This window comes from Capra hircus, chromosome 8 (genome assembly GCF_001704415.2).
Source record: "Capra hircus breed San Clemente chromosome 8, ASM170441v1, whole genome shotgun sequence".
In the NCBI taxonomy this organism is placed as follows: domain Eukaryota; kingdom Metazoa; phylum Chordata; class Mammalia; order Artiodactyla; family Bovidae; genus Capra; species Capra hircus.
In genome coordinates, this window is record NC_030815.1 from 28,533,949 (window position 1) to 28,553,240 (window position 19,292).

The window sequence follows — 19,292 nt, forward strand, 5'->3', positions numbered from 1 at the left end:
GTCTTTTAATTTCATTTGGAAGTTTAGCGCGTCAAAAATACTAGGTGTCAGAAATGGCACATGCCTGTGTGTGTTCTCTAGTTGTAAGGCGATACAAATTATAAACCTCTCCAAATAGAGGGAGGGATGATGTGGGAGAGTGGCATTCTAACACGTACACTCTCATGTGAGAATTGAGTCGCCAGTCCATGTCTGACGCAGGGTGCAGCATGCTTGGGGCTGGTGCATGGGGATGACCCAGAGGGATGTTGTGGGGAGGGAGGTGGGAGGGGGGTTCATGTTTGGGAACGCATGTAAGAATTAAAGATTTTAAAATTTAAAAAATAAAAAAAATTAATTAAAAAAAAAAAAACTATCCAAAGAGATAAGTCAAGCCCTCAAAAGAAAAAGAGTTCTCTTCATCATTTGACTGAAAATAAACTGTCAATACAGGCAAAATGCTTGATTTAGTGATTGTTAAAAGATATTACCTCAGACTGCTAGAAAGTGAGCATGACCTCTAAGATCAAATCTGTCTCACGCCTCCCTTCCTTATGGGCTTTCAGATCCTGAAAACAAAGCCCAGGTGGCTCTAGTCTCCTCTATGAAGGCTTCAAACTTTAACCACCTTCTCTTCTGAGTCGATAGCACTCTTTTGGCAAGTAATTACGTACAACCTCAGGATAAACCTTCTATTATTTAATTTTTCACACGTTTCTATAGTGCCTCTCCAACTAAATCTGACACTTTTTGAGGAAATAAGTATCTCACAGCATGAAACAGAGTGTTCCATAAATCTTATACATAACATTTATTCAATTAATAATTATATTCTGTAAAGTTATTTTGCTATTCTTACCTACGGTAGTAATTTTGCAATACAGTATGCTAAAATTTCAGTCTCTCTGAAAAAAGAAGTCTGAGAAAAACGAGACCAAGAACTATCAGCTTTGATTAACAGTGTGGCCCTGGTTAGCTTTTTCATACATTATCATGTTTAATTACTAAACAAACAAGACTCACTCAGAAAAGTGAGTTCTGGAAATATGAAACTGAGTTGTCACTAGACCTGTTTTCGGATATTACTTCATATACAAAACTAGCATGTTCCTGAAAGAAAGTGTTTGTGAAGTAAAGTTGCTCAGTCGTGTCCGACTCTTTCCTACCCGGTGGAGTATAGCCCACCAGGCTCCTCTGTCCGTGGGATTTTCCAGGCAAGAATACTGGAGTGGGTTGCCATTTCCTTCATCCAGGTGATCTTCCCAACCCAGGGATCGAACCCAGCTTTCCTGCATCACAGGCAGATGCATTAACCTCTGAGCTACCAGGGAAAGTGTTTAGCATGATGCAAAAAAAGACTCCCTGATAAGGATGATGATAATATATTCAAACAGCACATAATGTTTTCTTTGTAGTTACTAAATGCCAAGCAAGGTGCTAAACATGTCATATCTGTTATTTCCATTCTAATTCTGACCCTACAACTTCCTCACTATACAAATGAGCAGTTCTCTGAATCTTACTTTTCACATTTGTAAAATAGAAATGGTATTTAAGTGACTTATCTCACATGTTTATTATGAGGATCATGAAAGAGGAGGCAAGCAAAGGTATGAAAAGAGTTAAAAACTGGATCAAGCATTATAAAAATTCAATTGATAGTATTATTATTATTATTATTTCAGTCTCTCTGAAAAAAGAAGTCTGAGAAAAACGAGACCAAGAACTATCAGCTTTGATTAACAGTGTGGCCCTGGTTAGCTTTCTCATACATTATCATGTTTAATTACTAAATAAACAAGATTCACTCAGAAAAGTGAGTTCCGGAAATACGAAACTGAGTTGTCACTAAACCTGTTTTTGGATATTACTTCATATACAAAACTAGCATGTTCCTAAAAGAAAGTGTTTGTGAAGTAAAGTTGCTCAGTCGTGTCCAACTCTTTGCTACCTGGTTGCTAAAAACAACTTCTAAAACAATTATTTGAAAAGTAGTCAGAGAACTTTCCTATGTTTCATTAGAGGCGCTCAATCATAACAGTGTGTACCGAACTGTGTCTAACTCTTTGTGAATCATGTCTCCCTATCATCATCAATATAAACAAGCTGCACTTTTACCTCTGAATATTTTTGGAATTCAATTTAAAAGTAAAAAAAATTAACATCTAACAACACTTTTTTGAGTAACTTATTTCTAGCCAAATGTACTCTTAATAATGTGATGGAAGAGAAATAAAATGCAATATACTATGATGAACCTGAATTTCTTTGATTTTTGTTCTTCAATTTAAACTCACTTGACTTTACTAAGGGTTTCCCTGATAGCTCAGTTGGTAAAGAATCTGCCTGCAATGCAGGAAACCCTGGTTCAATTCCTGGGTCAGGAAGATCTGCTGGAGAAGGGATAGCCTACCCACTCCAGTATTCTTGGGCTTCCCTTGTGGCTCAGCTGGTAAAGAATCCACCTGCAATGTGGGAGACCTGGGTTCCATCCCTGGGTTGGGAAGATCCTCTGGAGAAGGGGACTTTACTAAACTGTCACATAAACTAGAAGTGTTTAAAATAAACATCATATCAAGGGTTAACCATACTTAACTGACAGTGAAAAATCTTTAGTTTTAGAGAGGAAGTTCTTGTTCCAGTAATTTCATCTTTTCAGATAGAAAAGAAACAAGAATATAAATACTAAAATTACAAAAGCAAAGTCAGTAAAGCAATGTATCATGGCACTCAGTCCTGATGCTTCGGTAGGCAAAGATTTTTGAGATATATATTTATGATGGCCCAAAGTTATTTAAATTCACAAATTACCCAACCATGTAGCTAGCACATTTTAACTAATACTAAAACCATGTGAGAGCTTCCCAGGTGGCACTAAGAACCCTCCTGCCAACGCAAGAGACTTAAGAGACGCAGGTTCAATCCCTGGGTCAGGAAGGGCATAGCCACCCACTCTAGTATTCTGGCCTGGAGAATTCCACGGACAGAGGAGCCTAGCAGGCTACAGTCCATTGGGTCGCAGACTCGGACACGACGGAAACAACTTAAGAAAGTGAAAGTCGCTCTGTCTTGTCTGACTCTTTACCACCCTATGGACTCTAGCCCACCAGGCTCCTCTGTCCATGGAATTCTCCAGGCAAGAATACTGGAGTGGGCAGCCATTCCCTCCTCCAGGGGATCTTCCCAACCCAGGGATCGAACCCAGGTTCCCCACATTGCAGGCGGAAGCAACTTAGCACATATGCAAAAATGCTAAAACCAAGCTTCCTACTCTAATTTTATTACCTAATAGCATTTCCACTACCTGCTTTAAAGCTTAAACATCCGAAAGTCTTGCAAATTATTCCGCATTTTTTCAAATAAAAGCTATTCATATCCAAAAATTGCTTTTTATTAAACTACCTGTCTTTTATTAACCACTTCTTCACAATAACCAAACACTAAACAGAGACTCTATGGATAAGTCATTTATTTTCCAGCAGATGGTATCTATTAATGGCTATGTTCTCCTGACATATAACATTCTCTATAACCCATAATCCTATGCAAAACTGTGGATTTTTCCCTCTCATGTCCTTATCAACATAATTTTTGAAGTATAAATAATATAAAATGAAAATATCTTTATCTGCATTGCAGCTTGGGGAAAAAAGCAGAGATATAGAATTAATCATAGGAAAATATCCCAAAATGAAATTTACAAATACTGTAATATGCAATATAATATTAGTTTACCAAATATAAACCCAAATTAAATGCTGCTGTGTATCCAATTATATTTTATGAAAATTCAAATACTGTACATAAATAATACAGACAAATGCCAATATATAATATTAATGTACATTCAGTAATAATGAAAATGATACTTTCAATTTGCATATTCAGGGATCAAAGCCATATGTTACACATTCTTCAGGAAAAAAGTCTTCAGTGAGAGCTGCTCCTAAAACGTCAGCATTTGTGACGCTGATTCCTTTACTTGAGAAAGTGAATTGCTATGCCTTCCTGCAGATTTATAAAGGAAATGAGTTCAAAACACTGATAGGATGGTTTGAAATCAAGAATTTTGTTCTTTTCTCTCCGGGTTGCTTTGACTGTTAGGGGTCTTTTGCGGTTCCACACACATTTTAGGCTTGTTTCTCTTATTTCTATGAAGAATTCCTTTGATATTTTGATGGGGATTGAACTGAACCTATAGATCGTTTTGGGTAGTATGGTCATTTTAACAATATTAATTCTTCTGATCCATGAACAAGGGATGTGTCTCTGTTTGTTTGTATCTATTTCTTTCTGCAAAGTCTTGTCATTTTTATTGTCCAGATCTTTTACTTTTCCAGTTAATTTATTCCTAAATATTTTATTGTTTCTGATGCTACTGTGAATGGGAGCACTTTATTCTTCCAAAGCTTCTTCATTAGTGTAAAGGAATGTCACAGATTTCTGTAAGTTGATTTTGTAACCTGCCACTTTACTAAAATCATCAATTACAATTAATTACATCAATTACATGTAATTACTTAATTACAATAGCTTTTGATTGACTCTTTGGGATTTCCTATATGTAAGATCATAGCATCAGCAAGCCATAGTGATAAAAACAATATGGCATTGGCACTAAAACAGACTTCTAGACCAATGGAACAGAATAGACAGTCAAGAATCAAATCCCACCCTATATGGTCAACTAATATTCAACAAGGGAATCAAGAAATCTAATGAGAAAAGGATAATCTATTCAGCAAATGGTGCCGGAAAAATTGGAGAAACATGTACAGAATAATGAAACTAGACTCTTTTCTCATACCTCTCACAAAAATTAACTCAAAATGGATCCAAGACTTAAACATAAGACTTAATACCATAAAACTCCTAAAGAAAACATAGAGATGAAGCCCAAAGATATCTGTCTTGGGAATGATTTTTTTTGGATATGACATCAAAAGCACAAGCAATACAAATAACAATCAACAAATGGGACTATATCAAATTCAAAAGCTCCTGCACTGCAAAATAAACAATTAACAAAATGAGGTGATTACCAACGGACTGGAAGAAAATTTTTACGAATCATGTATCAGAAGAGGGGTTAATATTCAAAATACATAAAGAATTAATAACAACTTAATAACCAAAAAAATAGTTTTAAATGGGCAGAAGAACTAAATAGACATTTTTCCAAACAGGACATCAAAATGGTCTCAACAGACACATGAGAAAACGCTCAACATCACTAATCATCAGGGAAAGACAAGTAAAAACCAAATGAGATATCACCTCATACCTGTTAAGACAGCTATCATCAAGAAGACAAGAGACAACAGGGGACAGTGAGGGCGTGGTGGAAAAGAAACCCTTACACACTGCTGGAAAGAAGGTAAGTTAGTCCAGCCACCGTGGAAAACAATATGATGGTGCCTCAACAACTTAAAACTAGACCTGCCATCCAGGAATTCTGCTTCTCAGAACATACCCAAGGAAATGAAAACAGTAATTCAGTGAGATATATGCACTCCCATGTTTACCATAGCACTATTCACAATAGCCAAAATATGGAAACCACCCAAAAGACCATCAACAAATGAATGGGTAAAAAAGATTTACATACAGAATATAACATTTTTCACCCATGAGAAAGGAATACATCCTGCCATTGGTGACAGCATGAATGAATCTTGAATATACTATGTTAAGCAAGACAAGACAGACAAAGACGAGCACTGCTCAACATCACTTATATGCAGAATCTACAGAGATCAAACGTGTAAAAAAAACAACAACGTACAAAAGAACTCCCAACAGACTGTCAGCTGATTTCTCAACAGAAACTCTACAAGCCACAATGGAAAGGGAAGAACCAACAACCAAGAATACTCTACCCAGCAAGACTCTCCTTCAGATTTGATGGAGAAATCAAAAGCTTTCCAGACAAGCAAAAATTAAGAGAATTCAGCACCACCAAACCAGCTTTACAACAAATGCTAAAGGAACTTCTCTAGGCAGGAAACACAAGTGAAGGAAAAGACCTACAGAAAATGAACCAGAAACAATTAAGATACAGGTAATAGGATCATGCTGTGTGCTGTGCTCAGTCACTCAGTCATGTCCGACTCTTTGTGACTCCACGGACTGTAGCCTGCCAAGCTTCTCTGTCCATGGTATTCTCCAGGCAAGTAGCCAGTCATTTCTCCAGGAGATCTTCCCGACTCAGGGATCAAACCCAGATCTCCACATTGCAGGCAGAGTCTTTACCATCTGATTAGATGTCATATATTTTCACTGAACAAAGACAATAATATGGTGCTGTAAGCATATAATGTAATAAATATTACAAAGGCAACCATATCACAATACATTAATATATCAAAGTAATATGATGTATACCTTAAATTTACACCACATTGCATGTCAAATTTATCCCATTTTTTTAAAGTGATAGGAAATGAAGAAAATCGGAAGGTTCACATTACCTGATTTCAAGACTAACCGAAAAATACAAAAATCAAACCAGTGTGATAATGAAAAAAGAATAGACATATAAATAAATGGAATAGATGAGAAAGTCTAAATAATAGACTTGGACAAATGCAACCAACTGATTTCTGACAAAGATACAAAGGCAATTCAATAGAAAAAGGATAGCCTTTAAAGAAATACTGCTAGAATATGGACATCCAAATGCAGGGGGAAAAAAAAAAAAACATCAACCCAAGCCTCACATCTTTACAAAAATTAACTCAAAATGGATCACAGACCTATATGTAAAACCTAAAAGTATACGAAATCTAGAAAATAAGCAGGAAGAAATCCTGGTGACCTTGCACTAGGGAAAAGAGTTCTTAGATACAATACTAAAAGCCCAGGCCATAAAAGAAAAATGTATCAAATTGAACTTTATAAATTTAAAACACTTGTTCTGCAAAAGTTCTTTTAAGAGACTTGGAGAGAATACTTGCAAATCATATATCTAACAATGTCTGAAATTCAGCAAGAAGAAAATAAGCAACGTAATTACAAAGTGGGCAAAAGATATGAATAGATAATTCACCAAAGAAGATACACAGATGGCAAATAAGCGTATGAAAAATGCTCAACCTTATTATTCATTAGGGAAAGTCTAAATTAAAACCATAATGACATAGCACTGTACACCTATTAGAATAGCTAAAAAGAAAAAGAAAAAAATGATTAAACCACATGCTGGCACAGATGCAGGGGAATCAGAACTTTCTTACAAGCCTAGTGAGAAGGCAAAATGATAGCCACCTGGGAAAACAATTTGATAATTGCTTACAAAGTTAAATACATACTTACCATAATAACAGAAATCAGACTCCTAAGTATTCACCCAAAAAAAAATTTTTTTAACTTACATGCAGAGTACATCATGTGAAATGCCAGGCTGGATGAAGCACAAGCTGGAATCAAGATTGCCAGGAAAAATATCATTAACCTCAGATACACAGACAATACCACCCTTATGGCAGAAAGTGAAGAAGAACTAAAGAGCCTCTTCATGAAAGTGAAAGAAGAGAGCGAAAAAGTTGGCTTAAAACTCAACATTCAAAAAACCGAAAAATTTGGCTTAAAACTTAACATTCAGAAAATTAAGATCATGGCATCTGGTCTCATCACTTCATGGCAAATAGATGGGGAAACAATGGAAACAGTGACAGACTTTATTTTGGGGGGCTCCAAAATCACTGCAGATGGTAACTACAGCCATGAAATTAAAAGACACTTGGAAGCGTCTTTTCTTCTTGGAAGAAAAGCTATGACCAACCTAGACAGCCTATTGAAAAGCAGGGAGATTACTTTACCAACAAAGGTCAGTCTAATCAAAGCTATGGTTTTTCCAATAGTCCTAAATGGATGTGAGAGTTGGACTATAAAGAAAGCTGAGTGCTGAAGAATTGATGCTTTTGAACTGTGGTGTTGGCAAATACTCTTTTTTTTTTTTATTTGAATGCTTTTATTTATTTATTTTTAATTTAAATTTATTTATTTTAATTTGGGGCTAATTACTTTACAATATTCTTGAGAGTCCCTTGGACTGCAAGGAAATCGAACTAGTCAATCCTAAAGGAAATCAATCCTGAATATTCATTGGAAGGACTGATACTGAAGCTGAAACTCCAATACTCTGGCCAGCTGATGTGAAGAACTGACTCATTTGAAAAGACCTTGACGCTGGGAAAGGTTGAAGGTGGGAGGAGAAGGGGACGACAGAGGATGAGATGGTTGGATGGCATCACTGACTCCATGGACATGAGTTTGAGTAGGTTCCGGGAGTTGGTGATGGGCAGGGAAGCCTAGCATGCTGAAGTCCACAGGGTTGCAAAGAGTCAAACACGACTGAGAGACTGAACTGAACTCAATGATCCACAAAAACCTACCCATGAATGTGAAAAGCATGTTTAATCATAATTGTAAAAAAATAAAAACAACCCAAAGCTCATCAGCAAGTTACCTAGATAAACAGTGCTACATCCATACATGGAATATTACTCAGCAGTAAAAAGGACAGAGCTACCGATACAACCAACAATGTGAATAATTCCCAAACATATTTTGTTGAGTGAAGAAACACCTAAAATGCTACATACTGTATGATTTCAGTTATATAACATACTGAGGCTTCCCTGATAGCTCAAGTGGATAAGAATCCACCTGCCAAAGTAGGAGACTCAGGTTCAACCCCTGGTCTGGGAAGTTTCCACATGCCACAGAGTAATTACCCGTACACCACAACCACTGAGCTTGTGCTCCAGAGCTCAGGAACCACAACTACTGAGCTCTCGTGCCAAAATCACTGAAGCCCACGGGCCCTAGAGCCAGCGCTCCGCAAAAGAAGCCAGTGCAATGAGAAGCCCACACCCACAACTAGACTCAAGCCCTCACTCTCTGCAACTAGAGAAAAAGCCTGTGCAGCAACAAAGACCCAGCACAGCCAAGAAATAATAAATAAATACAATTCGTATAATATTCTGGAAAAGGCAAGACTGTAGGGGCGCAACAAGCCTGCAGTTCCCATATATAGTCAGCTGTTTTTCTCAAAGGGATGAGGGATACTAAATCAGGAAAAGTAAAGTCTTGAATAAATGGTGTGGGAAAATGAACCTCAGCCTCCATTTAACATCACATACAAAAAATTAATTTGAGATAGATCACAGACCTAGACAAAAAGTTAAAACTATAAAACCTCTAGAAGAAATGATATGTTATCTTCAGAATCTTGGGCTATAGAAAGATTGCTTACCACATAAAAGTACTCAAAAGAGAAAAAGATTTATAAGTTGAACTTCACCAAAATTTTAAAACTTGTGATCATCAAAATAAATACTAAAAAATAAAATGGCAAGTGAGATACTGAAAGAAAATACCTGGGATACATATGTATGATAAAGAATTATATGCAGAATTTATAAAGAACTTCTGAAAATCAATAATAAAAACACAAACTACCCAAAATTTTAAGGTACAAACACCTTAAGAGATACTTCACAAAAGAAAATATGTAAATGACAATAAGAACATAAAAAGTGCTCAACACCATATTCACCAAGAAAATGTGAAAATCACAATGAAATTCCATTTTAAAACAACTAGAATGGCTAAAATTTAGAAGACTGACAATGACAAACTTTGCAGAGGATATAGAACAATGAAAATTCTCACAAATTGATGGTAGAAATATAAAGTGATAGAACTATTTTGAAAAAAATGTCTGATAGTTTTTTTGTAGATATACATCTGTTTTATAAATTAATGTAGTTAAACTACACTCTTAACTAGAAAATGAAAATATATGTCAATAAAACAGTTAGACAATAATGTTTACAACAATTTTGTTTACAATAGCCAAAAGCTGGAAAAAAGACAAATATCCATCAATTCACAATTTATCAAATTGCGGTATAAAGTAGAATACTACTCAACTATAAAAAAGAATGAACTGAGAAATACAACAAGCATGAATATTAAAAAAATATATGTTGAGGGAAATAAACCAACCACCGAAGACTACACACTGAATGATTCTAGAACAAAGGAAAATAATCTGTGATGACAGGTATCAGAACATCAGAATTCTGGGTGCCTATGGGGAGTGGAAACTGACCAGAAGAGAACACAAGAGAACTTTCTGAGGTAATGAAAATGTTTAAGTCTTAAATGGGGTGATGGGTACATGGGTGCATACACTGATCAAAATATTATACTATATACTTAAAATCTGTTCACTGTATGTCAATATTATCTCTAAAAAATTTATTTAGGTCTCTTCAGTGGTAGAAAATGCAGACGATATCACATGGCATCCTGCATGTAGTGAACAAAAGGCCACTTTTAGAGAGTGTATGAATTCATTCAAATTCACAGATAAGCTTAACTTCCTATGGGGCTTAAATACTTGGGAAAACAGAGTGGTCTTATTTTAAGCAACTGGAAACTGTTTATTGGCAAATTTTTAAAATGTGGTTTCTTTTTTTAATTGGACTTGACAATATAAGAATGAGTGGATCAAATAAAGAGGTTAAAACTGAATCAACTATGAGAAGTCTATACAAAAAAAGTATAGACTGTCATTGTTATTTCTGATTGGGCAGGAATGAGAGTTAGCAATATAAAGTATGTTGATAATATCTTGTATAAGAAAAAAATATGATTTTGCTAACTACACGTAACTTCTGTTCTCAATCAAATCCAACACAGAGGACGTATTACCTCTCACAACCAACAGGTTTGCTATAGGATTTATAACTATAATTCAAAGTCTTCAACGTTAGGAACTACAGCAAATTTCAACCCCAAATGAATTAAAATGATGGTTCACATATTAATAGAAATCTCCACAAATGGAATAAACTGGATCAAAGTATATCTACACTAAAACTGATAATATTTTACCAAAATTTCTTAACCTTCCTTTATTTTTAAAATGAAGAAAATACAATTTTAGTATTTAATTGATCGGTGCATTTTTAACCAGAAACCCATTTACTTTCAAACTTAAGTGAGACAATCCTTAATCCACCCGAGTGCGTGCATACGCATGTATGCCTATTTGTGTACGTGTCTTTGCACAATCACATGTACATGTAACCCAAACAAGCAAGTTCTGTGTGGTTCTCCGAAGCTTTAACTGACTTGGTATTGGTATTAAAAGAACACACTTGAAAGTGAAAGATCGAGCATCCCGTTTCTAAAGCTCTTTGTGGCAGTAGCATACCTGTGCCCTCTTCTGCACCTCCAGGAGGAGTTCAGAGTACTGCAGCTCCAGTTCCTTCTTTTGCTTGTGCCAGCAGCTCTCCTGGGCTTTGATCTGCTCTGCCACTTTGTTAAAGGTGTCTTCCTGGGTTTGCTGAAGCTCTTTCATCGTATCAGACTTGTTTTTACAGATATACTCTAGATGACTTATCTAAATGGTGAAATGCAATACAGAACAAGATATGCTCACCAATGTGTTCTTTGTATCACCTCCCCCAAAAGCTATTCTAGAATTTTCTACCATATTTTAGGCCTTAAGATCATACAAAAATTTTAAGCTAAAATGAAAACTAAATGAAGAAACAGGAGTTAGTAGAACAAAACTATATTTTAGCAGAAAATGTTTCACCTATATGTATAGATGACATCTGTTTCTCTAATAAAATTCTATGTGTGTGCTCAGTCACCCAGTTGTGTCTGACTCTCTGCGACCCCATGGGCGCAGCCCACCAGGCTCCTCTATCCATGGCATTTTCCAGGCAAGAATACTGAAACTGGTTGCCATTTCCTATTTCAGGGGATCTTCCTAACCCAGGGATCAAACCCAAGCCTCCTGCATTGGTAGGTGGATTCTTTACCACTGTGCCACCTGGGAAGCCCCAATAACTAAGTTACTTATTCTACAATCAATTTTACCAAGAAAATTAAGAAGAATATTTTTACCTCTAGAACCAAAGCTCAAGCTGTTCAGATATTTCAGTGGAAAAGGAAGTACTTAAATGAGATTTACAAATCTACAAACATTTTACATATAACAAAGCAGAATGTCCCAGTCATTTTTTATTTCACATTCAAAACACTGGAAAGCAAATCTTCATCATCTAACATGTACGACAATTAACGATGTTTTGAAATTATGAAAAACTATTAAAATACAATACCATTATCAGAGAGCTAAAACATGTACTCATTTTAATTATCGGTAATTTGGAAATCTGTTACATACACATTCACAGCTAAGAACAGTATCTCCACTTATCACAATTTATTCCCTTATTTCCTTAATCCTACTTCTCAATGCCTGTGATTGTTTGCCAATCAGACCAAGATAAAAATGCTCTCACTCAAAAACTGCGCCAAGATGCTGTTTCATTACTTCAACAGATTAAAAAAAAAAAAATTAGGGAACAATTTTCCTCTCTGTATCCCTTAAGGGCAAATGTCACTGCAACTAAGACCTAGAAACTAGATCATATAAATATAGTTCTAACTAGTTCAACAGACTCAGGATAAGAATCAACACCTTTCATGGAGAAACACTGGACTGCTAAGAAACTTTAATTTTCAATAACCAAAAGAAGGTTTTTAAATTTTTTTGAAAGACTGACTTCCTAGGTTTGTGAATGTTAAAGGGATGGTAAAAGTCCAGTTTTCTCCTACAATATGTCCTCCTTACTTTCTAAAGCACTGAATGGGTTTTGTAATGTACAGTTTGTTCTATTACAAGAAATGTCATAAACGTAATTTTTAAATTTTAAGTGCTTTTAAAGTAACATCTCATTATTTCCTGAGCAAAGAATTTTAGGATCATGTTTTTGAATAACTGTATCTTGTTTCTATTTTATGCTAACATAAAGAGTTGGTTTATTAATGTAAATGACTAAGTTCTTTGAATTGCTTCATCAGTAAGATTAATTTATTTTCTTTTAATTAGGTCCCTGTGGCTAACACTGGCTAGTAGTATTAGCATGTCCTGCACAGAAAGTGGAGCTCAGAGACTTCATACAGACTTCAGTCACATTTACATGCCCACAGCAATGGCATCAAACTGAGTTGTAGACAAGCCATAATTAATGGTATTGAATTATTAACACCCAAATTCTTTTTGAAATAAGATGAATGTCAGCCCTTCTTAATGATACTGTGATGTGGACAAATGTCACTGAATTTAATAGAGGAATCTGGTGCCTGAGGACAGTTACCTTCTCATTAGCCCTGTTGAGGTCTACGATCAGGGCATCAACATTCTCCTGCAAGACTGCACAAAGCTCAGACCAAGAGAATTTATCCAGCATGCCTTCTGGTTGTTTTATGAGCACAGAGCCTGCTATCAAGTGCTGATACAAGGTATGAAGGAAGGTTAGCTTCTCCTGTGAGAAAAAAAGAAATTAATTCCAGTATATAAACACTGTAAGTAGTAAAACACATAATTCACATGGTAAAGAATTTATGTCAAAAATCCTAGAAAGGAATTAAAATACTCAAGTATGGGAATATGGTCATCTTGGGGACTTTTCTAACATTCAAAGTTAAACATCAGATAGAAACTTACAATTGCTTACACTTAGTAAAAAATCTCAAGTGTAGAAGCCAAACGACCTGGGTTCTGAGGCCAGCTCTGCTGCAACTGAGGACATGATCAAGCCAGTGTCTGTTCAGGCTTCACCTTCCTTGGCTTTAACATGAGGTATCTGGACTAGATGCTTCTAAGTTCTTCTAACTAGAAGTTAACATGGTAATTCCATAATTTTATATTTACATTTGCCAAAAAAGATGTTAAGTCAAAAAAACAAAATAAAGAGTGTACCCAACACTGTTAAAGAAAAAGCTATACCAACATCTGCACTTGACATGCACACAATTACTCAGCTTTCCTCCTCCTCCAGAGATTCTGGTTTACTTACCACTTATAGGAAATCTATCCTAAGCCCCTTAGGCAAAGCAGACAGTGATATGAAAGAGACGGAAAATAGGCTCATTATTTTCCCCCACTTAGAAGTTTATATCGGACTTGGCAAACTGGGCATTTATAGGTGTTCAAATATCACAAACTTAGCAGTCCAAAAAAAAAGAAAGAATATGGCTGCCCAAGACATAATTTAAAACTGTTCAATTAAAAATATGTAAAAAATTCTTTCAAATTATATTGCTACTGTTGTAGCTAAACCATCCATTGCTTAATGACCTAGAAACACTATACTATAGAATTCATTAAAAAGCTGATTTCCATCTTGAAAACAAAAAGGGAATTTACTTACTAAAATGCCAAATTGCTCTCGTTATAATACATTTTTATTCTTAAAGTCAAAGAATGGAATTCAAGACAAGGTAATTGTGAAAAGCTGCAAAATGAGCATTTTAGGTAGATAAAATAAGTTCTCTCAAGGTTTTTTAACAGACCAACAGGAAAATCTTGAAAAGAAATTTTAAATTTCTATTTAAAAAACAGGAATTCTAATCTTCCAGATAAGAACTGAACATAGCATATATAAAAGTTTTATAGTTAGAAGCTGTGGTGAAAGTTTCCAATATATATAAAAATACATATCTTTCATTCTCTCTATATGTCATCTTAGATTTTTTCCAAATATAACAATTTAAACCCCCCCCCAAAAAATTTGAATATGTAGCTATATCCACAACTTGAATTAAGATATAAGAAGAATCTTTATAACAATGCTATGGATCTTTATTTTTTAAGCAATTAAAGATGTCGTTTGCATTTTCAACTAAATTGAGACATTCAAAAATCTTATTAAATATAACTAGCCAAACATAATACTCAGGCACTAACAATCTTCCCTCTCCGCATTTTGCCAAGTGATCGAGTTCTTCCTAAAGGGTAATTCATTGTGTCGCCATCACGTCCTTTTTGCTTGGGCTGTGATGAACCATGCATGACAATCATCCATTTGGCGTGAAAAGAGAATCTTAAGATCCAAAATCAATTCACACATGTTGAACCCAACCACAATCCTGTAGACATGCTGACTTTACAATACAGTCAGCCTTCTAGTTTCCTTTCCTTTAATCATTATCTGATGTGTAGAACAATTCCAGCCCCTTCATGTGGACACAATTTAAATCCCAGACTGAAAGAAGAGTGGGAAGAATGTTTCCTTTTTACTCTCTTGGCATTCATGGTCATATTTGTTCGAGTAATGAACTCAATATGCAAGACGACTCAGATAAACTAGCTCCACGCTAGCTAGACTAGCTCTACGTCCCACGGGTAAAAGAAAATATAAGATTACAATTCTACTCACACAGGCTCATACAGTATGGAAGAGTCTGTCATAATATTTTAAGAAGTCATTAATAAATTAACATGGATAGGCAACCCCCAAGGACATCCAAATAAACTTTTTAACTGTGTGAGACTTCTATTTTTCTAAATTTCGATTAATATCTTACAATTATAAAAAAATAAGGTAACTTTTGATTAAAGTAGATATTATTCCTGTTTTGCAAATAAGGAAGCAAAGATGTGGAGAGACCAAACCATGTGGCTTGTCCATATTCACAGTTTGTAAACATAAGTACCTCTATCCAAGTCAGTTCTTTCAGGTTACAAAAAAGATTCTTTCCACCATGTCAGGCTACTAAACTACTGAAATAAAAAAATTATTTTGTCACTGACACACAAGACTGTTAGGAGCATAGCTGCTTGAAATAGTATGTTCTAACAGAGAAAATAACTTGTACAAATGATAAAACAGTTAAACTACTTTATTTCTCTCAAAATTGTATCATACAAGAGTAATGGAATGGCTGGGTTTGCAGCTGGCATGAACACTTCAAAACAGCTGAGAAGAATTTTTTGAATTAAATAAGAGTAAAAAGACCCACTTGATAGATGTGAATTTCTAAAAGTGAGATTAGTGCGAGGCCTTCCTGACAGTCCTCTTGTCCCAGGTAATACCTCAGTATCCTTATGGAAAGCCTGGGAAAGCTTCTGAAGTTCACTCTCAGACTGGGCTGCTCGCGCCTTTTCTTTCTCCCAACAGTGCAGCACATTCTGCAGTTCCACTTTCAAAGTGTTTATTAGAGCCTCTCTGTCTGCACATTTAGTGCGCAAATGACTTAACTCTTTACTGACATCTCCCAGCTTATCCTGAAGGTCCTGTTGGAGACACCAAACAAAAAGATGGTGGGAAGATCATAACACTTAAATATAAAATGTTAATCAAAAAACCTATGCCAAAAAGCTCTTTACAAGAGTTTTCCTTTCAGCTCATTATTTAAAAAAAAAAAAAAATTGGTAGCTCAAAAACTTTAAAATAACATTTAAAATATAAATCTCCTACATTTACCATAAGAACATTTACTTCCCAGTGATATTTCAAATGCCAGTAGAAAGCTCAAATACATGACATAAAATTCTGCTTCACTTTTCAGTCCTTACCCTTAACAGATTTCATTCAAGTACATCCATGACAAACAACATGAACCCACACCAAAAAATTCCAACTCTGAGAGTTGCCTTAGTATAATTTTTCAAAGATGCAGTACATAAAAGCAGCACAAAAAATAAACCGTTGTCCTGGACCTTAGCTAGGTGTGATCTCAGCCCACTACTAGGCATGATGTACTTAAAACAATGACTCCACTCCAAAATTATGAAAACTGACTCCAAGCACTGATGTGCTTACATAAGATATGTTGACTGTGTAGCTAAGGTTGGACATCAAATCTTAAAACAATATTTGAATCTATGGTACTATCATTAAATCCGGGAAATGAATTTTTCCTTGAACCAAAACAATTTCCAATAAAGTTTTTTCAATGAAAAATCATTCTTATTTTGATCAACAATAAAAAAAATTTTAAGTGGTATCTAAAAATACTCAATAAAAAAAAGGAAGATATATTTTCATATAGCTCTCCTTAAAAACATGCCCTAGATAATTATATTAGTTTCTTAACACAACAGGAAAAAGCTTTTCTAAATTATAATACCTTTATATTTTTAGTGTGAGATTCTATCTTCTGTTTGGTAGAGTCAAGTTCATTAGATGCCTTTTCCTTAGCACTATTCATGTTGCTTAGCTGATGAAAAAAAAATGTAAGTAACTTTTAAAATATTTTCCAAGGGTGGATAACTCAAAAGCTAATCTTTAAATTTTCATGCAATTATCAAATACAAACTTTTGATAGTAATTCAGTCTTAAAAATGTATTTCTTTTGGTTAATTATGTAATTTCTGTCACAAGTTCACATGCTAAAACGAAAAGCAAGCATTCAAGCTTAAAATGTCAGTGATATTGTTGTGTTTTTACCAGCTATCTGGATAAAGGATTTCATTCTTACTGTAAACAAATATAACTTTATTTTTAAAATCCTACAGGACCAAAATGCCAGAAGGAATGGCATCTATACGGAAAGAAAAAAGGACAGAGCAAAAGCCTGTTCTTTCTACATCGTGAGGGTATCCGCGGGTCTCTCACTCCATATGACAACCTCAGGGTCGGTCACATGCAGTCCTACTGGGAAGGCTTGTGGCAGGTCATCAGTTGGTCCCGCTCTGCTTGTGATTTATTTTCTTTGACAGTTCATTCTTCTTTCTGTCAGACTGCTCTTTTTGCTTTCTTTGCAGCCACCCCCTTGGTCTCCCCACTGCTGTCTCTGGCACCGGTTCACAACAAAGCGCATTACTAAGCCAAAGCCTGCTGAGTCGACTTTTCAACTGCGCTGAAGATCATGTGACATTCATCCTCCCAAATAACAATTCGCTGTGGGTAATATGTTCCTACTTACCCTGCAGCTTCCAGACCTAGGCCTCAGAAGAGGTGCATAAACTACTAACAATACAGGTTGTCTTGTCTCACTGGGAAAGACGGCAATGTTTGCTCTTTATAGAAATTTAATTATTCCAGTGGTCATTTTCTTTAGAAGGCACTAAGAAAACTCACTTTTCCTTCTTTCTTCACCTTAGCAAACTAAAGTAAAATATGGCTCTTTTGAAATGGGAAATATAAGGGTTTCATGGCCTTTGTATTACATGAAACAAAGAGATAAACATAGAGGGATGAATACTAAATTACATGTTTTGTAACTTGTCTTCAGTTAGAAAAATTGTCTGTTGTTTTACTAACTGTGTTTAACGTAGTTACTTCATATTTTCTAATTTGATAAGATGTAACTAAATAAACTCTTCAATTTTTAAAGCACAAGTTCATAAAACATTTTAATACCCAAGAAAATTATCAATCCACAAATTAAACAATACAAAAGAGAAGATAACATGTACACACATGGCTAATTCATGTCAATGTATGGTAAAAAACACTACAATACTGTAAAGTAATTAGCCTCCAATTAAAATACATAATTTTTTTTTAAAAAAAGAAGATAAATAGAAGCATGAGTTTTTTCAATCAGGAAACCAAAACCTCCAGGCTACATCAAGCAGATATTTGTTTTTAAAAAACTTCTAACAGTCACTCCCTTTACAGAATGCAAACTAATTTCTTTCTTTTTTAGTAAGATCTCTACAATTTGTAGAACACTTAAGCCAAAATATTGACAAGCCCTAAATGTCCACTACCTATTCCAAATCTCATGAAAACACATTAACATTTAAATATCATATTAACTGAGGTGCACGGCTTTTTTTATTAAATTAAAAGATAAATTATGAAGACCAAGAAGTGACAGTCTTTAGAACTCCGAAAATAGCAGTGTGACAGAAGAGTTACAAAAACACAAGTGAGACCTGACTTTAGGCCACACTCACAGAGAAAACAGTGACAGACAACTTATTATTTTTTTATCTGTGAGGCTGTCAAATCAACATTCGCGATATTTTTGACCTTTGTAACAAGCAAGTAATACGTACTGCTGCAGGCCGAAGGCTATGTGTGTGGAGCCAAACAGTGCAAGTGTTACCTCATTAGATGCCTCTTCCAGCTTGTTCTGGTAATCTGTCAAGGTACGTCTCAAAGTCTCAAGGACAACAGAGAAGCTGGGAGGTTTATCTTTGTCCTTGTGGATGCCTACAGAAAAATACAGAATGAAAATAAACCATTAAAGTCACAAAGAGACAACAGTTAGCTGAAAAGACATCATGATACATGAGTAGACTCATTCTTCTAAGTATACTGCTGTTATAGCCAAGTATTAATCGATTTCTAAACAAGTGGTCAAATTAAGTTCATAATATATCAAGTACAAATTTATGGCTACTTTGTACCTAAGTCCACCCTGTAGTTTGTAGTAAGATCTTTAATTCTTTTTTTTTTCCCATTTCCAAAGTAACTATAGTATTTGTACATACCTGTCATCCAACAATTAAATAAACAGTCTATACTAAACACTGTTTGGGA

The 19,292-nt window shown here is 35.1% G+C and overlaps 1 protein-coding gene across 1 annotated transcript in view; it reads right to left on the bottom strand.

Annotated features, from left to right (window-relative positions):
- The window catches only part of CCDC171 (coiled-coil domain containing 171), a 351,122-nt gene that overhangs the window by 218,436 nt on the left and 113,394 nt on the right, over positions 1-19,292 (bottom strand). The window contains exons 12-16 of the mRNA XM_005683650.3: positions 18,856-18,962; positions 16,927-17,016; positions 15,890-16,090; positions 13,170-13,337; positions 11,210-11,398 (exon numbers count right to left, since the gene is read on the bottom strand). Of these exons, the coding sequence (XP_005683707.1) occupies positions 11,210-11,398; positions 13,170-13,337; positions 15,890-16,090; positions 16,927-17,016; positions 18,856-18,962 (755 nt within the window). The remainder of the gene's footprint in view (positions 1-11,209; positions 11,399-13,169; positions 13,338-15,889; positions 16,091-16,926; positions 17,017-18,855; positions 18,963-19,292) is intronic.